The sequence below is a fragment of the Columba livia genome, chromosome 5 (genome assembly GCF_036013475.1).
Source record: "Columba livia isolate bColLiv1 breed racing homer chromosome 5, bColLiv1.pat.W.v2, whole genome shotgun sequence".
NCBI classification, from domain to species: Eukaryota; Metazoa; Chordata; class Aves; order Columbiformes; family Columbidae; genus Columba; species Columba livia.
In genome coordinates this window covers 36,205,705-36,226,146 of record NC_088606.1, presented here as the reverse complement: position 1 = coordinate 36,226,146, position 20,442 = coordinate 36,205,705, and the positions used below count along the sequence as shown (strand labels likewise).

The 20,442-nt window shown below is 40.0% G+C and overlaps 1 protein-coding gene across 3 annotated transcripts in view; it reads right to left on the bottom strand.

The window, feature by feature from the left end:
* The window catches only part of ZFYVE26 (zinc finger FYVE-type containing 26), a 49,812-nt gene that overhangs the window by 28,974 nt on the left and 396 nt on the right, over positions 1-20,442 (bottom strand). For 2 of the 3 annotated variants that reach the window (XM_065064342.1, XM_065064344.1), the window contains exons 2-19: positions 20,124-20,336; positions 18,618-18,696; positions 17,752-17,841; positions 16,205-16,757; positions 14,721-14,851; positions 13,702-13,866; positions 12,499-12,587; positions 12,064-12,224; positions 8,728-8,910; positions 7,482-8,135; positions 6,011-6,100; positions 5,215-5,283; positions 4,392-4,543; positions 2,856-3,054; positions 2,264-2,527; positions 1,973-2,092; positions 1,496-1,660; positions 294-521 (exon numbers count right to left, since the gene is read on the bottom strand). In XM_065064342.1, the coding sequence (XP_064920414.1) occupies positions 294-521; positions 1,496-1,660; positions 1,973-2,092; positions 2,264-2,527; positions 2,856-3,054; positions 4,392-4,543; positions 5,215-5,283; positions 6,011-6,100; positions 7,482-8,135; positions 8,728-8,910; positions 12,064-12,224; positions 12,499-12,587; positions 13,702-13,866; positions 14,721-14,851; positions 16,205-16,757; positions 17,752-17,841; positions 18,618-18,696; positions 20,124-20,314 (3,583 nt within the window). In that variant the 5' untranslated portion in view covers positions 20,315-20,336. The remainder of the gene's footprint in view (positions 1-293; positions 522-1,495; positions 1,661-1,972; positions 2,093-2,263; positions 2,528-2,855; positions 3,055-4,391; positions 4,544-5,214; positions 5,284-6,010; positions 6,101-7,481; positions 8,136-8,727; positions 8,911-12,063; positions 12,225-12,498; positions 12,588-13,701; positions 13,867-14,720; positions 14,852-16,204; positions 16,758-17,751; positions 17,842-18,617; positions 18,697-20,123; positions 20,337-20,442) is intronic. The other variant, XM_065064343.1, reaches the window with a different exon arrangement.

The following is a 20,442-nucleotide window of genomic DNA, read 5'->3' as shown; positions in this document are numbered from 1 at the left end:
AGGTCAGAGATTGCTTGTTTTGTGTAAATAAAGCGCAGAATCTGGGTCAGCAGTTAACATTTCTGTTCTCATTTTCCTAGTGCCATTAGTTACTTTTATCTTAGCTGTGGGTGGCTTAGGTGTTAAGAAATCAAATTTTAAAAGCAGTTGAAATCAAAAGACCTGGCTATGCACAGGTAGTAGGCATGTTTGGCAAGGAACCATTGTTGCACAATTACTTCTCAGAATCAGGCTAGACTACACAGTGTGGGTATCTACACCTCGGCTCACACTTGGCAGCAAAAACCCCTTACCCAGTTCTGCATTCAGGCTTCGTAACACAACAGCAGCCAGTGCAGCGATGTAGTCAAAGAAGGCCTTCACAAAGTTTGTCTGCGTGTTGCTCTCTGGCATGGTTTGGGCATGTTGGTCAAGAGTTCTCAGTAGGAGCCGTGTTTGATTCCAAACCAGGTGCTTCTCCAGCTCCGCAGGTTTGAGAGAGGCCTGCTCCACCAAGGTGACAAGCAGGCTCCCTTTAGAGTCTGGTTTAAGAGAACAGACATACATCCAAGATTCAACTAAGTATTAAACGCTAAAAAGGAAGAGGGAGGAGGAAAAAAAAGAAAATTTAAAAAAAAAGAGAGAGAGAGAAAAAGAGAGAAATGCTTTAGCCTAGTTTCCTCTCTGCAATTACAAATCTCAGTCTGGGCATTACAATTTTATTGAAAGCAAGAGAAATTTTCACAGCAAAATAAATCAATGGTTCATCTAAATTGGTAACCACACATCTGATAAGTTAGAAATATATTAGGGCAGGTCTAAAATGTATCTGGTTGTGTCATTAACATAAGCTTATTCTAAAACACAAGTGTTGATCAGTCCTTGTGCTTCATAACATTTAGCCCTTAGAGCTCTCCTAAATATTTGCTCATTAAACATACAAATATCTCTAAACATTTTACAAACACCTACATGCCATTTAGAAATCTGCTGAATGGAGCAGGTAAAAAGACCAAACAAAACATAAGAAAACACCCCAGTGCTATATAACAAAGAGAGGTCTGAGAAAAGGCAACTGTGGAAGACTTTCAGAAAAGGATGAGACATTCTATGATAGCCTTATGAAAATGGGAAGATATTATTATGTTGCAATAGTTTTATAAGTTTACCTCAAAAACCCACAACAGTAAGGATACATCTAATTATCTACAAGTTGTCAGGTTAAAATACACTTAAAGAATTCATTGTTAGGACTGAAGAAAAACAGGACAAATAAAGTCAGTTGTACTCATCGATATTTTTTCCTCTCTTCTCTGTTAAGTTCACAATTTCAGTTCTGAAAACAAATGCTCAGAATATAAGAATTACAGATAAATTTTACTTTTTGCATTTATGATTTTTAAAAGTATATATTTATCCACATGTCAAAGAGCATTACTACTAGATTTATAGTTGTCTAGACACACCAAAAACTTAGATCCATTTGTCAGTCTTCAAGATCACAAAAATAACTCACCCACAGAACGTTCAACGTGTGTCAGTGCTTTTAGGATTTGATCCAGATTTTGTGATAAAACAATTTCATTAGTAATACTTTCTTCAGTCAAGGCAGGGTAGCAAGCTTGCAGAAGGTCTACAATACTGCATCGAAAATGACTCCCTATTTTCTCATCTGAGACCTCTACAAACAAAAAGAAAGAAACAGCGACTATAATAAAGGCAGAAATATTTTTGCACAGAAAAAGGACCAGAGAACCAAAGTTTGCCAAATACAACTAGTTTGCCAAATTCAAGTTGTTTCAGTTTATCCAGAGTTGAACTTGGGTCCCCCTCCCTTTTTTTTTTTGGGTGGGTGGGGTTGGTTGTTTGGTTTTGTTTTTTTGTTTTAAATACTAAGCTAAAGAACTGAAAGTTAAAATTGCCATTGCGACACAAGGCAAGAGCTTGATTTAAGCACATTTCAACTGAAAATCTTATCAGCAAAACATCCTACCTGGCTTGGATTGCCCTTGTGATGTGCAGGAATAGTTGAGAATTTTACTTATTTGCTGGAGAACTGCTGGGAAACCCTTTACACCTTCAGAGTGCAGTAAAACAAAGTCAGGTCGGTGGCCTGGAAAAGTCATTGATAAAATAAAAGTTAGGAATGGAAAAAGGAGAAACTACCATGAAAGTAAGGAATAAGGTTTAATTAAGATTCAAGTGTTAGCACAAACAACACAGCACAGAGAGCCATTTTCTGCTCCCAGGCCCATACTGATAAACACAAAAATCAAAAGCCTACCCCGAGTTTCAAGGCTGTTGTACAGTCTTCTTTCTGCTGTTTCCAAGAGCTGTTTGCATGTCTTCCAAAGACGGCACTGAGTACAAGCCAAGTCAAATGTCACCATTGCTGAAGGACTGAGGTCCTCCAGGACTTCTCGCAGAGGACCAGTATGCTCCAGCTGGATGTTGCTGATCCAGAAGTTGTCTTGGAGAGTAGGGGCAAGACTTCCAGAAGTTGCAAGCAACTTATCAGTAACATCCGAGATGGAATAAAATACCATACCTACATGTGTCAGCAAAACACACAATCACTGATTAAAGAGCATATTTATCTCGGATGCTGTCACAGGTAATTATTCCCTAATCCTTTAGGAAAATAATTCATGAAGTGACCTGCTTCATGGACCAATTCCTGCAGAATAGATAAAACTGAACTGGGCATCAACAGCAACTGTCAGCATTCTTAGTCTCCTTTTAAGTCAAAGAACAAGCACTTACTCTTCGGAACACTTGTTGCACTCGTTATGACAGTATTCAAACTGCCTTCTCCTGTTTTCAACTTCTCCCTCACCTTTTATGAGAAGAACTAAAAAAAAAAACCCAGTCCTTACCAGCTGCTGCTGCATTCCCAATAGCTTGCAGTGTCGAACGGCCACTGCCAGATTTCCTGATGCCTCCAGTGCCATCTGACGCTTGATTCTCAATGTTGTGCTCCACTCCTGCCATTTCTCTTACTGCCTCTTGGTAGCGCTCCATGAAAACCAATTCACCATAGCAAGGTGAGGTATTCAGATTAAACATCAAAGCCACCTTTCAAAAATAACAGTAGAAGTAATTACAGAGCACGTCAAAAGAAGTCTAACAGTCAAACAGTTTTGGAGGTTTTGGGAGGAGATTAGTGAATAAAATAAAACAGATACTTTAACTGAAAAACATCCCCACAGACACAGCAGGCTGAAACGGTGGGGTTTTTTATACAGAGAGCTTTAAGTGCCTGAAAGGATAGGACCTTAGAGACATTTTTCAACTATTTTTATAAAGCTTAGCGCTTATTTGCTGCAAGGCTAATTTTCATAAACCACACCTTTCAGAATGGCTTATGATTTCAATACACTATGTAACAAGATAAATCAATCAAGTTGGGCCTCCAAAGTAAACTACTTTAAACAAATGCTAGAAGGTATTCCTTGCTGAGTAATAAATTTAAACACAGAGTAGGTAAAAGCACAGCCATCCAAGTTCCTATTATCAATGCAACAACAGAACACAAACCAAGCTTGAATTCTTTACCCTCAGTGATACTGAAATTCAAAGTAACAAAGCAAACTGAAATGCTTCTTTTGGCCCCGTAAGTAGGGAAAAGATGAAGTGGTGTGCTTGACATCAAAAAGAACTAATGAGCTGAATGGAAATCTGCTGCTAATGCAATGTTTAGATTATATTAAGTGCTTCCATTTCGCTATCTGAAACTCAGCCAGGTCACGGCTTTTTGCAAAAGTTTCAGTCCCTGATGTACCTCAAGATGGTTTTTCAGAGCATCAGCCCCAAAGCCACATAAAGAAAGGTACGTGCAGCTGTGAGGAAGCAAAGAAATACACATGTGCAGACTATTGATTTCAACTCTTTCTGCCTGTTTTTAGCAGCTGAATTTAGCCTCAAAACATAACTCCTTCAAATAAATGTAATCACCACTCTGGATCTGCTTTGGGTAAGGAATACCTTTGCATGTTCCTGATGAGCTTACAAGTGGCCAAGTGTCATGGTTTTGATTCACTGACTAAACTAAGCAGTTCAGAAGCTGCCTCCTCCTGCCAAAGAAGCTCATGCTTCACATGAGCTCTTTGTGTTTTTCATTCACCCAAAACACTAAACTTGGCCAGCTCTCAAACATTTTCATGCTTTGAGAAACCACGTTTAGAGAAAACATTGTTATATAACAAAGGAAAAGCAAAAAAACCAGCATCCTTGGGATGTTGGTTTGGAATATCTTTGCTCCTTTCACTTGCTTCTACTTCTGAAGTGACCCTTTCATTTGGAATGCAGATGCTCTAGCCCTATGCTTGCTGATGTAGAAGCAGAAATTTAATCATCTATCACAGCTACCAAATTAGATTTTTAATTGCACAGAACACATGTAACTCTTTTACCTGATGGGCTTCTATGAAGTTTCCTCTCAAAACACAAGAAACTAAGAGCGATTCAGGTGGGGAAAGCATCATGGGAATGAGGGGGTTTTGCTGATGTGGTCTCACCCTGCTTGCGAAATCACCTGAGCCAGACACATTACTGATACTTCCCTCTGCAAAACAACAGAATTAATTGGGATACTAATACAGAAAAAACATTTCACCAGAGAACAGCCAGCTATCAGAAACCAGTACATCACGTATTTAACACAAAAATATAAGAGAAGAATTGCAAGGAAATTTTAGGGTCAAGAGGTCAACATAAACATCTTGTGAAGAATCCTCATAATATTTCACTACGCGGTCAGAACTGTCAGTTTGGATCTCATCCAAATGTAATACTGCTTGGTGGCTACCTAAAGCAGACACAATGCCAGGTCACTGGTTCAACATGGGTAAAGGGAGAAGCCTTAAGTATTGGAACTATTAAATCAATTTAGCATGCCTAAGCATGTTTTAAGTTACATGACTATCAGTCTATTTGTTTTTCTAATGGTTTGCACATCACTCCATTGCATACTGTTTCCTGCAGGACAAAACAAAACAAAAAACAAATAAAACAAACAAATAAACAAAAATCAAGAAAAATCTAATTTTCTTATTCCAGAAGAAGAGATACATGGTATTCTAATTAGAGGTCCCATTTTTGGCTGACTTTTTTTCTGAGAAGTGAAAAGTTGTAATTCCGTCCTGCACAGAGCACTAATTCACATTAACTAGTCAAGCAAATACTTCATCATGTACATTAACAAGACAAAGAAATACTATTTTTGTGGCTTAATACCTGAGGTGCTGGTGCTTAGCTCGCTACTTGTACTTTCTAATGATGGACTGGAAGTTCCCTCTTTCCCGTCTAAAATGGAAACAAATCAAAACCAGCATATTAAACGCACTTTTTCTAGACAAGGTAATTACACTTACTGCAAATAACAGATCAAGCAATCGCAAGAGATCGTCAAGAGTATCTCACAAATGGCTCCTCACTGATGTCTACGATAAACACAAAAATTGCCGATTTGAAGAAAATGTTAGGTAAGAGATTATGTCGGGGTGGCCAATCAGTGACTTGCATCAGATACCCTAAAGATTCTTATTTTGGAACATCCGAACCCAAAACCAGACATGCCTTTTACAGGCTAAGTAGAAAAAGGGTGAGGAACCCAACTTTCTCTTAAGGCTGCCAATTTAAGCCACAAATTCCTGTAAATTCACATCCTACATACTATGGTAATAGGAATGAAAAAATACCAGTCACTAGATATCATGGAGAAAGGGAAGAACTGGTACTGTAGTTGCAAAGTTCTCCCCTGCTCCAAATCACACTATGTACGAAAGAACGTATTTTCTTACCTGAATTTAAAATTAATTACATTTTAGTTTTGCAGGTGAGGTTGAGGTTGAAAAACTACCTCAGTCCACCTGGAACTGGACTAAGACACCTCAAACCAGCTAGAAAACTAGAAGGAAATAAATCTAGTTCTCTACTCCTACTCGATTAAATCTAATTGCATCCAGCTATGAGCTCTTCAAAATTATTCACATTTTAGAGACATCTTCTCCAAGTCACTTTTTCAACCCACCTGTCTTGTACCTTTGAGATCTGCTTCGTTTCTTAAAGCTGGAGCACCTGATTAGAGAGCAATATCTCCTGGAAGCTGCTAGCTGATGTTCTGTGAAACATTCAAGCAAAAACATTATCACATAGCTGGACAGGCCATAAACAGTTATCTGTCTACCTTAAACAATCTACCAGCACACCTAGGTAGAGCTATGATGGCAAATCTCCAAAGGAAACACACTTGACCTCAGCTAAGACCTCTTCTGCAGTAAATTTAAACCAGTACCTTGAAGTATAATAATTTTGATGCAATTCAACTAATACTGTGTATTTCACATCCAACATTGCTTGGAATGTACTACACCTTTTATACACCCCTGAGAAGCTCTAAGGGTCTTTTCCAACCTAAACTACTCTAATGACACAGAAAAATAGGTATAGTCCAAGTACATAAGCAGGTAGAAACATAGAAAAAAAAAAAGAATTAAAATAGTTAAAGTTTGATTCGTCATTAAGGTTTTGCTGAAACAACTGGGTTCTTCAGTAATGTGGGGTAGTATGAACACTGGCTCAGTCAACAATTCTGGAAGAGAGCAAGTAATGGGGGTGCCAACCCCTGGGACATAAAATCCAAGAGATAAGCAGTGTCAAGAAAAGCCAGACACCTTTGACTGAAAGATATTCCCCAAATAGTTGTCATTGTTTGTCAGAAGTTAGGACTCTAAAGTACAGAATCCCACAGAAAGCTGCTGCCTGTCCAACATAAACACTGACAGATGCCTACTTAAACATAAGTCCCACCACATCTTCCCCTTCATAGCAGGAGACCTGAGAAATAGCTGAACAGACGTCTGGAAACTTGGAACATTTAAGGTCCATACTGCTCAGTCTTTCTTCGGACATGGACTTTGCATGGGCTGAGATACACAATAAGGCACACTACGATACAAGCAGAATGCTCATAGGAGCAGGGTTAACAAGTTGTAAGATATGGAGAAGGGTAGCAAATAGGTTCCTGAGTGTGTTTTTCTATTAATAACTACTGCTGAGGAGTGGTCTGCATCCCAGAATAATCCAACTTCCTCTGATACTTGTTCCTAACATGTTTCCAGACTAGGCTAAATCAACACTCCACCCATGAATGAGACGAGTCTATCTGGCTTGCATTGGACACTCCACCATGTCTCTTCATATCACTACACTGTCAACATAACTTGTGATAAAGTGTTGGGAGAAAAACAGGCGAACTGAAGCAGGTTGTCCACAAAGGGGAGGGAAAAAAGAAAACCCAAATTTTCTGATTAGAATAGAGATCACTCCTGTCGAAAAATGGTGCAAGAACCAGGTGGTCTCCAACTATGTCACTCTCCTAATATCTGCCAAAATGTGCCCCCTCAGTAAGATGATTAGGGAATTTAGTCTTGAAACCATTGCCTGAACAGCTGTAACAGAACAGTGTTGATATATCGGAAAGTGCCACATATAGAGCCTACCTGCATTTTTGTTACTCATCACCACCTTGTATCGCCAGTGAGCTTCAGAAAGGTATTTGGAAAACTGTAACACACGACTTGCAAAGGCATCTCTGCTTGCAGAAAGATTCAAGCACTCAACAAGCTCCAGCTCTCCATGAAGCACGTTACTGGAGTCCCGTGGAAGAGAACTCTGAATTTCTTCCAGATGGTTGAGAAGCAGTGTGAGGAAGGCATCCATGGCCACATCATCCACTAAAAATCCAGTAACACCATTGGTGAAGTGTTTCAGATCCAGGTAGCTCAGCCTAGAGGTTTCACAGCTTTTGCCACCTAACATTGAGTCACAAAGATCTTGGTTATGTGTGTGAACTGTCTGAGCAGACAGCAGATGCCTGTCTGATTTCTTTTCGGTCTCCATCAGGCGATGTGGACTTCCTGCGGTAGAAGACCGCCGACTAGCACTGCCTTCTGTGCTCACAGTAGCAGTCTTTTTGTCAAGATCATCATCCTCTGCATAGTCCTCAGGTAGAAGAGGCTCTGTATGGAGGTCACTGTAGGAAACAAAAAGCAAGGAGAAGATGTTCTCCAAAACCTCCAGGCGCAGAGGAGCAGGAATACTCCTTAAGAACTGTTGACACTTCACAAGGTACTGCGGAAATACTGAAGAGCAATCTGTATATTTAAGAACAAAAAGAAATAACATTTACAACATTTTCCAGGAGTCACTTCCTCCAATCACTGCCCTTTAAGAAAATCCTAGGAGAGGGAACTGTCCCAGTGGCAAAGAGCCAATCATTCCTCCACAAATCAAGTACATATATGTCCAACATTTTACATTTAAAAAGGTAACATGACTCTTCCCCCTCAGTAATGCCAATTATCACCTTGTGTAATCATGTGCAAAATCAGATTACACCCATTTCAACCATTAAATCAGTTTTAGCTCTGGGAAATCATAACCTCTTACAAAAGCAGCCCTGCAACTAACATCCTATATCTAACATCACCCTTTTGCACTATATTTTTACTACAATAACTTTAAATGTTTTAGAACAGGCAAGTAGCTTATTCATATCTATTATTACTAAAGGTAACAACACCTCAAAGAAATGCCATTATACTTGTTTCCAAAGCATTCATAGCCCACTAAATAGAAACATCATATGTACACAGGGTACAATATTATCCCAATACTAAATAATAATTCAGAGACCAACGAATGGAGAACCACAAGCTATTGAACTTCAGAAAGGAAGACAGTCACCTGCTGTTTGGCCAACAGTTGCATCTTCAGTGATATCACCAAAAAGGCTGCGTACACAATCTTTGCACTTGGAATGCTTATGTGAATTCACACAGAGAGCATAGATAGCGTACTTCATGGCACAAAATGCTCGGAAGAGTGCCAGATTGCGCTGCTGGCTCAGGGTATTCGGGAGTGTTGCTGCTGTGGAGGGAAATAAAGGTGGTGAGGGGATGAGAGGTAGACAAGAAAACAAGTTAGTTTTCTCCTGCACTTCCCACACAGCAATATTTATCCAGCCTTTCTTCCCCAGTGTCACCTCCATCCCTCACTGTTATGGCACAACATTTGGAAAACAAAACAAACCACAACAGATGGGCACAGAAAAGTCAGGTCTGGATCCCCTTCCAAACCAGAATTTTTCTTTGAATTTGTGTTACAGGACCTGGCTACAGCACAGAATGATCAAAATCTGTTCATGATAAGTCTCATTAGAAGTACGTGGTTAAGCTACACTGCTGCATTTACAACAGTGGGACAGACCCTGTCTCGTTACAGCATCTTAGAATTTAGTGTTCTGTCACACAGTAGATAAGTAAGGAGATAGTGTAGACTGGCTGTGACCATAGTGAGAATAAAGTACCACCACTTCTATGTATATATAGATCATATCCAATCCGCAATTGATTAAAGAAGTACAGTCCCACTGTTTCTTTCACACATTTATGATAAAGGCAACTTTAAAAAGTACTACACCCACTCCTTCCCACTTTTGCTTTTTTTTTTTGTTTGTTTGTTTGTTTTAAGAAATAAGGTGTCACATGTACTAAGAAGGGACCATGTCTCTGACAACAGAACATCAGAACTGCAAATTACGTAAAAATTGCATCATCACCCCCTTCATCAGGAACACAATATAGGATTACATATTCTGTTATGCTGGCTTTAGATGAAGTATCCAACTACTGTACAAAGGTTAAAATAAATAAACAAACAAAAAAACTCACAACATCCCCTATCCTGTATTCTTATACAAGGGCTGGATTGTGCCTCTGCCTACTGTCACACAGGAGATGCATTAGCAAAGGCTTTTTTTTCAACAAAGCGCTGGTTTGACGTACTGATAGTGTCCTTGTCCAGACTCTGGGACTGAATAGCATTACCTAGAAAGTGTTTCAGCACTGTCCTCCACAAGCCTTGAGCACGACTTCAAAGAAAAGCACTAGCTTGAACTCTTCCAAAAACTACAGAGCAGCCAAGACAAAAGCCTCAAGAGCACAAACAGTTTGAAAACAAGTATCCCCTATCGCTGCGATTCTAAACAGCAACAATGGTGGAAACCATAATGTAGAGAGCAAACAAAACTGAGGAAACTTCCAAGTATGAATCCTTTGCAGAGCCCACACGGCCACAGAAATGCTTTAATTCACCAACTCTACACTAATATATGGCACCCAAAAAGTTCTCAATATCTCTGTCTTAAGAGAAGCCAGAGACCCAACAAATACAGTCCTCTGAAAAAGAGAAATAGCTAGCTGTAGATACTACAAAATAGACACTGGTAATCAAATGCAAATTTAATACACTTTTGCCTCCCACGTGGAAAGACTTGGATGCAGAGAGTCTGTGTCAGTATCTGTGTCTAAACCAACCCTCTTCCTTGTACCAACATGGAAGAACTATCCTTCAACTATAAGCACTTGTTTTTCCTATGCCAGAAGCATTAACACCTTATTCTTGAATTCTGTAACTCATGAGGAAATGCCTGACCATTGTTTCATTTGTTAGTGTAACTGATCAAAGCTGGTGTTACACACTGATCTGAAGGCTGCCTGAACACAACCGTCAACCAGTGCCACCACCTCAGTTCCACTACTGCAGCTGTGATGTGGTCAGAAAGACGGGGAAGTACATGGGGCGAGGGGAGAAAAAGGCTTAACAATACCAAGTCAGACAAATCAAAACTTCACGACTCCACTCCTCCCTTTCAGTTTGAAAATAGACTATTTTAAAGGAGATTCTATTAAACTGTGTTTATAGAATTATATGAATTTTACAAAAATCACTAGGCTGAAAAGAAAGGGAGGACTTGTCTCCCATTTATTAGTTCTGCAAATTAAGGTGACCTGAAAAAAGAACAGAAACCACGGCTAGAGTTCTTTTGTTACAGTCATGCAGCTCTCAGAAGATATGATGGGACTGCTTCTTCCTGGTTTTGAAAGGTTATGACAGAATGTAATCAGAAAAGAATTAAAACATAAGATCTGATTATAAAAAAAGAAAAACAAACAGCAGCAGAACAACTAATTTCAGAAAGCAGGACACTGAAACCAGAGATCGATACAGCATCTCAACCATTACATCTGTTAAGACTATTCAAGAAAACTGTCAGAATAATTTTAAAAACAAAAACTGTAAAAATAGGACTGGAAACCAAAATCTTAACAATATGATACTGGAAGGAGAGAAAACTGCTTCCAACTACGCAACCTGGAAAATCTGTGCAAGATTAATCACTGAGAGCTCTCCACACAACTCAGGCTGAATTTATGCATGTACAAACTCCCAATCATAGAAAGAATAAGGCACAAAAAATTGCAGCTTCTTACATTCCAGTACATGCAGAAATACTGAGCTTCTGCATCATTATTAAGAGGCCCTATCAGAAAACAGCATTAAAATAGCAGCAGCTGAACCTAGACATAGGCTGCAAGCAGAAGAGTGTACAAGGAGAGTCACTTCGAAGTGAACTAACACGTTTCGTAATCTCAGGTATTTTAGGCACCAAACTGTAATGTGGGAAGACGAGAGAAATGAGGCAAAAGGGATGAAAACACAGCCTGTACGTAAGCCTTACTGATTTTAATATTAAAGTAGATTTGGTAAGACTTAATATTAGAAGGAAAAAAAAAAAATGTATCCTTCGAAAATGAAGGTGTTATAGTAGGAGATATTGTCAGTTTCACCTGGCTTTGCCCTTTGATTTTGAATTCAAGTGCACTGATGTCTGAAATTCAAAACATACACTTACTTTTCAAGCTAAGGGTATTATACAGTATGTAATTGACAATGAGTAGCATATACTATGAGCATGTGCAAAGTCTTGTTACCATTTTAAAAAAACTCTTTCAGAGATTTGTCCTTGCGAGATCAAAGAGATCTCCCAACTCCTCCTTGGGAGACAATTTACTCCCCCCAAAAGGATTTTAAAATAATTTCCACAAAAGAGCTGATAAGCAGTATCTTCCCTATTTACAGAAGCAGGTCGAAAGAACAGATTCTTCCTGGCAGAAATACTGAGCAGCACATACTTAGTGCACTGGGTTTTCCTGTGTTTTCGTGACTCTACACATTTACCCTGCATGTGTTGGTCTCTAGCAGGAACGTTTTGAAGAAGCTCAATAACATCGTCTTCATTCAGCGCCAGAAGATTAGTGAGATGATGAAGAGAGTACACTGCAGTGTGGCAATCTAGACTGTGCAAGTGTTGCAAAAGAACCGTCCTTGGGATAGTAACACTGCAAGAGAGAACAAAGAAGTGGCACAAACAGATTTAGGCATCTCAGCCATGTTTAAAGACATATCTCCCACTCCAATTCTGACTCAACCAAACTACTACAAATAGCATAACTAACGCCCATGAAGTAATTTTGAGAGCTTGTGATGCACAGTCACTAGGAGATGATTAGCCAAGATTCACAGAAAAGAACACCATTTCTACTTCAGTACATAAATTAACTAATAGACAGATTTGGCAAGACAGTTTTGAAAACGTCTTTCTGACCATTTTACCTGTTTCGCTGCATGCACCATTCAAGAACTTCCACCTGTGCCCACAACCTATCACAGAAATCTTTCAGTAGTGAATCACTGCACAGATCCTAAATGGAAAAACAAATAAAATAATCCCTTTACAACAAATCCTCTAATCAGACAGCAGAACCAAGCCTGTGTCACATACAAGATGTTCGTAAGACTTCTTTATCCAGATAGGAACTTGCAAGTACAGAAAATTGCCAGTTTTATCACAAAGCCAGCAAGGAAGGGCTGTTCGGAAGGACCATCAAAACCAGCCTCCACTCGACACACTGACAGACCATGAAAATATGGCTACATCCCTTTCCAAGGTTAGCTTTCAAAATACAAATTAATGCTTCTTTAACAGTCTAAGACACTAACCTATAGAACGAATCATGTACTAGAACAGATGATATACTGAGTAGCAGACAGTTAGTCTTCTTTTCCATGTGCTTTTCTACAGATGCCTGCCTGCTAAAATCAGATCTAAGACGTTCACTTTGAAGATGTTAGTGAATAGACTTTTGGTCTATTATCAACAGATGGTAACTTCCTTAAGGCAATACCAGCCTAAATCTGCAGTACAAGGCTCCCTGTCTCCCCACCTCTGTCACTGAAGTCACCTGCCTGCAGGCAGACACCATGGGAACTGCAAATACACCCTCAGAGTTAAAACCCTCTCTCTTCTTCAAAGATGAAGACTCTCCCCAAACAAGGTGGATCTTTGAGTCACAGCTCTTGTCATTTATCATTTTGAGAATGGGTATCAAAAACTTCCAAGCTACCCAGTTGCTGAACTCAGGTTAGTTGTGACCAAAATTAGTCACTAGCCAGGGGTGACTCACTGGATGAAGTAACACTGATCTAACGTCCCTCAGCTCTTTTCCAAACTCATCAACAATCCTTGCTGTCTTTCTCTCTCTCTTATGTTAACAGCAAAGGCCAAAGAGCTTATGCAAAAGAAACTTTCAGAATCTCCTGGGCAATCATACTCCCTTCACAGTTAAGGAGTAAGAAGAAAAGCAAGTGTCCAATAATATTACCCACACACAACTGTAACATCTTCACTTCTTAAATTCCATTTGGAGAAAGATGAACATTCTGACTGGAAATTCCTTCTGTGTATTTATTTTTGCAAACAAATTGCATTATCTGGACTCAGACTGGGATACTGTCACTTGCTTTCTGCTGATTTACCTGAGTTTTGTGAAGAGTCCATAGCAATGTTTTTGCTGATTCTAAGCTTTGACAATGAGTCCATCCTAGCAATATCAAGAGGCGGCTAAGGGGGTTGAATTCTCCCTTCAATAAGCTGTTCAGGCTTGAATAATCTTCTCTTTTCAGTAAAGTCAATGCAGTCATCTAGAAAACAAAATGAAGAAGTACTTTTTTTTCCAAATGCAGAGATCCATAAAAAGTCTGGCAGCTTATGTAAGCCAGTAGCCACTTCAGTATTAGCTTCACTGAAATAGTGAAGCTATGCATCTGCTATTTCCCTAAACTTAAAATTTTCCAAGCCATCAGGCTACTCTTCAGTAAAACTGTCATGAGGAAAAATACATCATTTCACATGCTTACCACAGAGCCAACTCACACTCCCCTCACTACCCTACCTTTACATTCTTTCTATTTATTATGTCTCTGTCAAGGGGATTATGTAAGAAACCTGAATGAGCACATTATTTAGAAGTGGAAATATGTTCAGCCCTAAAAGCTCACATTTTAATAGTGACCACCTACCCATATTCTTTTTCTTCTAGCTATGTAAATACATTCAAATAATTTAATTCATAACAGAGTATTTTTCACCAGGTCTTCAAGCTCTCAGAAACATAAATTTTACCATCCAAACTAGCCTCACTGCCCCAACTCTACCAGCATCAGAAAACCAAGGCAATGGGTTCAAGGTCATGGGGTAAATCAAGTGGCACATCCAACAAAATCAAGAGTAGACTCAGGACTTAAATCATGAAGATTTAATCTTCAGTCTGCATGCAGATGAGCTTTTCCAAAAATCTCACTGAGTGTTTTGAGTTCATCACACAGCTGAAAGTAGAGGAGTCATCACCAGTTACCTCCTTGTTCCTGTAAGTCATGGCCCCTAGTAAATACTATTTGAATACAAAATGTTTCTGTGTACCACCGAGACATGTTCAATACAGGGGTTGATTTTAGCCACCATTGGGTTTCCCTCTTAATGATTTTTAGGGCCATACCAGAATCTGTTCCAGAAAGTGCTTGCTGCTGTTCAAGCAGTAGAAATAGGCTGTCTTCCAAGAAGAAGCCTCTTTGGGATCTGAGAACAAACTCATCACAGTTCGCTCTGTATCCAGCTGATCAGATGAACCTAAAACACAACACAAGAAGATTACCTTCCAGTACAGGGGGGCATATTTTAAAGAAGCATAATTGCTGTTAACTTAAACTGAGAAAAACTCAGCATTTCCTCAAATACTAATAAGCTGTTACACGTTAGCATTTAAGGCTCTAGATATTGTTACTGGGTAAGAAGAAAGCCAAGCAGACAAATTTGATAGAAAATAAACAGGTCAGATAGGAAATCAGGAAACTGTCTGGACAGTTGTTAGCATGCCAAGAGCCTGTTCAGCACACAAGTTGCTACATTACCTCAGGTCACACTGCCTTTCTTTCTTTAGTAATACACATCTTATCTGTACGTTCATAAATTCCTTGTGCTCTGAGACACTATGCTGCTTTGTGGGGCCTTAGCAGAGACATAGCCAGCACAGCAACTACTCAGATCTGTGCAAAGCAGGAACCAAACTACTCCCAGTGAGAGTGAAGGTATCCGTATTTCCATTTCTCTCACCCCACAAGGAAGCACTAACTGTAGTTATTATCAGAAATGCCAGAGTCTGCCACACCACACCAGCCTGAACTTTCTTCAGCAATTCCTATGAGTGGAGCAGAGAGGATACACCCCTCCCTGACTTACACCTCAGTGTAGAGAGGCAAGAGAAGAAGGGCAGGCATTCTAGCTTTTCCATCCTTGCACGCTCACCTGACACTTTCCTGACAAGAGCACAGGAATTTCAAATTTCAAGAGCATGGGAAAATCCAGCTGAGATCCTCAGCTAGATGTACCAGTCACAGGGAGCTAGACAGAAGCTACAAAGTTATAGCCAGTTCAAAAACAAGAGTTGGGCTCTGGAAAGTGAGCAGGTAATCAAACTGCATCTTCTTTCCAGCTGGGATATTGGCCCACTCCACATCTCCTTCCACTTATAGAAATCTTCCAATATTAAGAGTTTTGAATGTTTTGGGATTACTGAGGTCACTGAACTGTTATTGGCCTGAAATGGAACATCCTCCAACACGGATGACCCTGAGCTGCAGCTGAACCAATAAAAACTTTATTTACATATGAAGAGTCAACTTTCTAGTTACATGCAAGATCTTCATCAGGAAAAATGCTGAGCAGATTAAAATAGAGCACAAGGGGTGGTAAAGGAAGTGCCCACAAAAGAAAGCACAGACTGCAGAAATGTAGGGAGAACCCTGGGGTTACTATGCCAGTTCCTTGCTCTAAGTCATTTTAGCACAACCTTTTACAAGACTCTGTGGCTTGTTAAGGCACCTTAGCAGGAACACTGCTCGACTTCTTGACAACTTGCCTGTTAAAATGCCTCAATGACTTCGTTAAACAAGAAATGAAAACAAAGCAAAAAGCAAAACAAACCTTTTTGTATCGATCTTGACACTAGAAATTTTTCTCTTGTTCTTTCTATGACAACACTGCTATAAAGGCTCAGCAGGCCCTGGCTCTGTCTCCTCAGCATACAGCTTAGTAGCTTCTCCTCCCTCAGGGGGCTTCCCTCAGCCCAGCACACATCCAAGAGCTCCCTGAACAGGTGTCGTACTTCATCTGCCTGGTGCTCCGCCTCAAAAGTCAGTGTACTAAGAGCAGCATAAATTGTATCTACTAGTTCTCTTTGATCTTGTTCTGATGAAATCTCAGAACTGCACTGAAGCCTCTGCAGAGATTTCAAGGAGTCCCGAAGAAAATCAACAAAGATGTTTTGTAGAGAGCAGTACTGCTGGAGCGAGGAGCTGTGTGTGCCTTGTTCCTCCTGGAAGAACTCCAGCAGGGCTCTTGCCCTCTGGGGAGCCCGCAGCAGAAGCTTCCGGAGAGCTGAAACAACATCCAAACTGAATCTGTGAGAACGGCCATCCCTTCTTTTCCTGTCTGTGATGTGCTTGTTCTGGGTGCACTCAAATGCTTCAAACAGCTCCTGGTAGAGAATTAATAAAAGGGTAAGCCTTTCAGATTGCATTGAAAATACATTATTTAAAAAGCAAGAGAAACTTGAGAGCAAGAAGATAATGCTATTTGGAAACATCATATTACCTACGAGATCCATTAATAATGGTTCATCTTGTCCAATATCCTTCCTAGAAGAGTGGATATGCCTCAATACGTAACAAAATATAAAGCAGGCGTGTCAAACTCATTTTTACAGGGGCCACATCAGCCTCGCAGTTGCTTTCAAAGGGCTGAATGCAATTTTAGGACTGTATAAAGGTAGGAGCAGTTACAGTTACTGATATAAAGAATCCTCTAATACACAACTAAACTATGTGGGCCATGTACTCATAAGCAACTTACCTTAGTTCAAAGGCAATTACTACTGGATGGCGGAGGCACTACCATGTTCTACCTCTTTGCAACATACCAACGTCACTGTATCTTCACTAATAATCATGCCCTTACTGAGTTATGTTCACGCTTTTTTTTTTTTAAATCCTACAGTAGTAACAGTACAGCACTCAAAAATTTCCAGGGAGAAGGCAAAAGGGTGCAGACGAGAGGAAAATTAAGATTTCAGGAGGAAGAAAAAGAAAATAGTCATACATTTAAAAGTGATTGCTGACTGCAGGTTATTTTGGCTCACAGTGGGTTTTAGCTTTACAATTGCTAAACATGTCTATAGATATAACACTGTGGCAAGCAGCCACAATCAGGACTGAAGTGTGTTAGAAACACCATGTAGAAAAGCTTGTTCCTTGCCTGCCTACAGCCTCCTTTCTAGCCAGAGAAATCACTTGCAGGCACATTGGTTTAACTTCAGAAAGGGATCTGAATTACAGTTTCTTTCAGTTGCCTAGTAGATTAATAACACGTTAGCATCTCAGGTAGCCACTTAGCAGGAAGCTTTGATTCCAAAACCTGCTGATGTTGGACATTCTGCATAACTAACAAGAAGCAGGGCATATTACGTAGCTCACCTTTAGGACTTCCTCAGACACATCTTTCTGTAGTTCTTCCAAGAATAATAAAAATTCAGTTTCTCGCCGAAGAATAACTGGAACAGTTTTCTGAAGCAATAGAAGAGAATGAGAAAGATGTTGGCCAATAAAACTTTTATTCATTTACATTACCATATAAACCTAATCTCAGCTATTTTGTTAACGTTTTGAGGCAGACTGAAATATCTCTCTGAAGAAGCCTAATTCTCAGTTAAAGGCTATTCCACAATTAGATTCTGCTGCCACACCAGTGGATTCCATTTATCTATACATTTGGAAACAGAGACAAGTGTCACTTGGTCAGGAATTAGAATCCCATCAGTTAGAGACATCTTTCTTCAGAAAATAAAGAAAACATGCAAGTCTGAGTAGTTACAAGGAGAAATGAATTTTAAAAAAATGACCACACGTCCCAGCATACCAACTAAAAAGAAAAAGAAAAAGGAAAAAGACTGGTTTCTCCGCTACTCATGAAACATACTGCACGTGTCTGTCTGAAAACAACACTACTGCAAACATGCCCCTCACCACCTAAAGCTTACAAAGACTTGTCTGATGCCTGAGCTATTTCATCTTTAATATAAGTAAGGTGCTTCACAAACCTAAACAGAAAGAGACAAAAACAATTTTTCTCACCAGTGTGGAAAAGATTAACAGTTGTTTCTTGACAAGTTTGTGAAAAGCAAAAGCAATGCACTTGTTCAGCTACCTTGAGTACTTAATTCAGTGAAATGTGGGAAAGCCTGTAATTTAAATAACCAAGTAGGCTGACATTTTGCACTTGGAAATCAGCCAGAAGTCAGAGCTGTACGCCACAGTTGGAAGTCAGCTAGATATTTCTGTACCTGATTTGTGGCAAGCCATTTTTCCAGCACAAGAAGCCAAAGCCATGCAGTTCTCCATGGGCTAGAATTCTGTTCCCATCTACAAAAGCAATAAGCACAGGATTATACAAGGTCAATCCCAGCTCTAAGATCCAGGAAAACACCATCAGAGGTAATTTTGATTTTTATATTTCTTTGTGTAAGATAAAAACAAAGATGACTAAATAGCTGAAGATGAGTCAGATAGGAAGGGAATGAAGAGGAATCAGAATATTGGTACTGCTTACACATTGACTTAATGATTTCTGCTGTGAAAAAAAACACCTGCTTTTAGATCTGCCAAATACCAACACTACTGCCATAGTTCTTTGCTTCAAAACAATGCCATTTATTTCTGGTCTAAAGTTCAGTCTGTATAGCCCTCTTTGAGCACTTCAGCAGATTTCTTTGAAATCTGACCACTTGACAAAAGCTGCTATTTCCTGTTCGGTCTAGTTCTACCCGAAAAAACTGAAACTAAGCCTCAGGTCACAGCAGCACAAGTGCAGCTCCATGTCCAAACTAAAAGTGAAGCAATGTACTAATTAAAAAAAGAATACCACTAATTTCCAGCAGTTTTTCGTGTGCTCCGGTACTTATACACAATTCCAAAACAAAGTTAGGGAACATGTTCAGTACTGTCAAACAGACTAAGAAAAGAAAAAAGCACGAGGTAGTTTATTGGCCTTTAAAAAGCTCAGCACTGCTAACTAAAACCTTCAGATGTGCTAAGTTCAACTATCAAAGATAAAAAGATCAAAAATGCTTATGTCTCACATGGCCATTAATAATATTCATCTAACCATGTGCACACCTTCCTCCAGACTACTAAAATGCTGTCAGTGTAAATGGTTTCTTAGAACATTTACCAAAACGTTACACAAATTTTACTGAAGTGCTAGAAAGTCAGCCTTCATATGCACCTACCTGAAAAGCAGCAATCAAAACTAACTACGATTGAGTAAAACTAATGCCATTTCAAAATCCAGTGCGAGAGAGAGAAATAAGAAATCAATAGTATAATTTGAATTTTTAGCATTTAAATTTTTAGCAATTGGAAGGTCTTTCGAGAGCTCGAAACAGAACATTTTAAATAACTACAGTGCTGATCTCGGTGGTAACATTTCTAAGTTAACCGAAGTGATGTAATTTTCGGAGATGCTCCTTGTTATTATCCTTCAGTAAGATCTAGCAAAAGCAGTTCTGTAATGCCTCCAAATAATTTTAAGCTTGCTATCAATCACCATATCAACACCATAAATAAACACCACTCATAATCCCAGTGGGCTGTGCAGCCTGCTAAGTGCCTGGGCAGTGATAAGACGTCAACATTCAGATAACAGTACATCGAGATACATCCAAGACATCTCAGCACTGAAGCAAGCGTTGTTTCCCAGGTTCTACCCGTCTCCCACAGCCACCACTGAACTAATCGCTCCTCCCCATTCCCCAGCCGAGCCTAGCGAACCAAACCAGCACCTTGCTCACCTGATCCCCGCGGGGCAAGCTACCAGAGCACGAAGAATCGCTTCCACCTTCTCGGGGCCATCCCCACGCCACCGGCCCAGCTGGGGCACACAGGCCTGCGCCAGCACCCAGTCCCCACGCCGCACGCACTCGCAGAAGAACCCGAAGAGCCGCTCCAGAGAGACCGCTTCTTCGTCTCCGAAGGAATGCATCTTCCCAGGACCAGACAGGGACCTGGGGCAGGTGACACAGGCGAGGGCGGTGAGGGCGCGCTGGGGCACGCACCCCGGATTCCTTCCTCAGTCCCGCGGGGTACGGGGGTGACACGCCAACACGCACC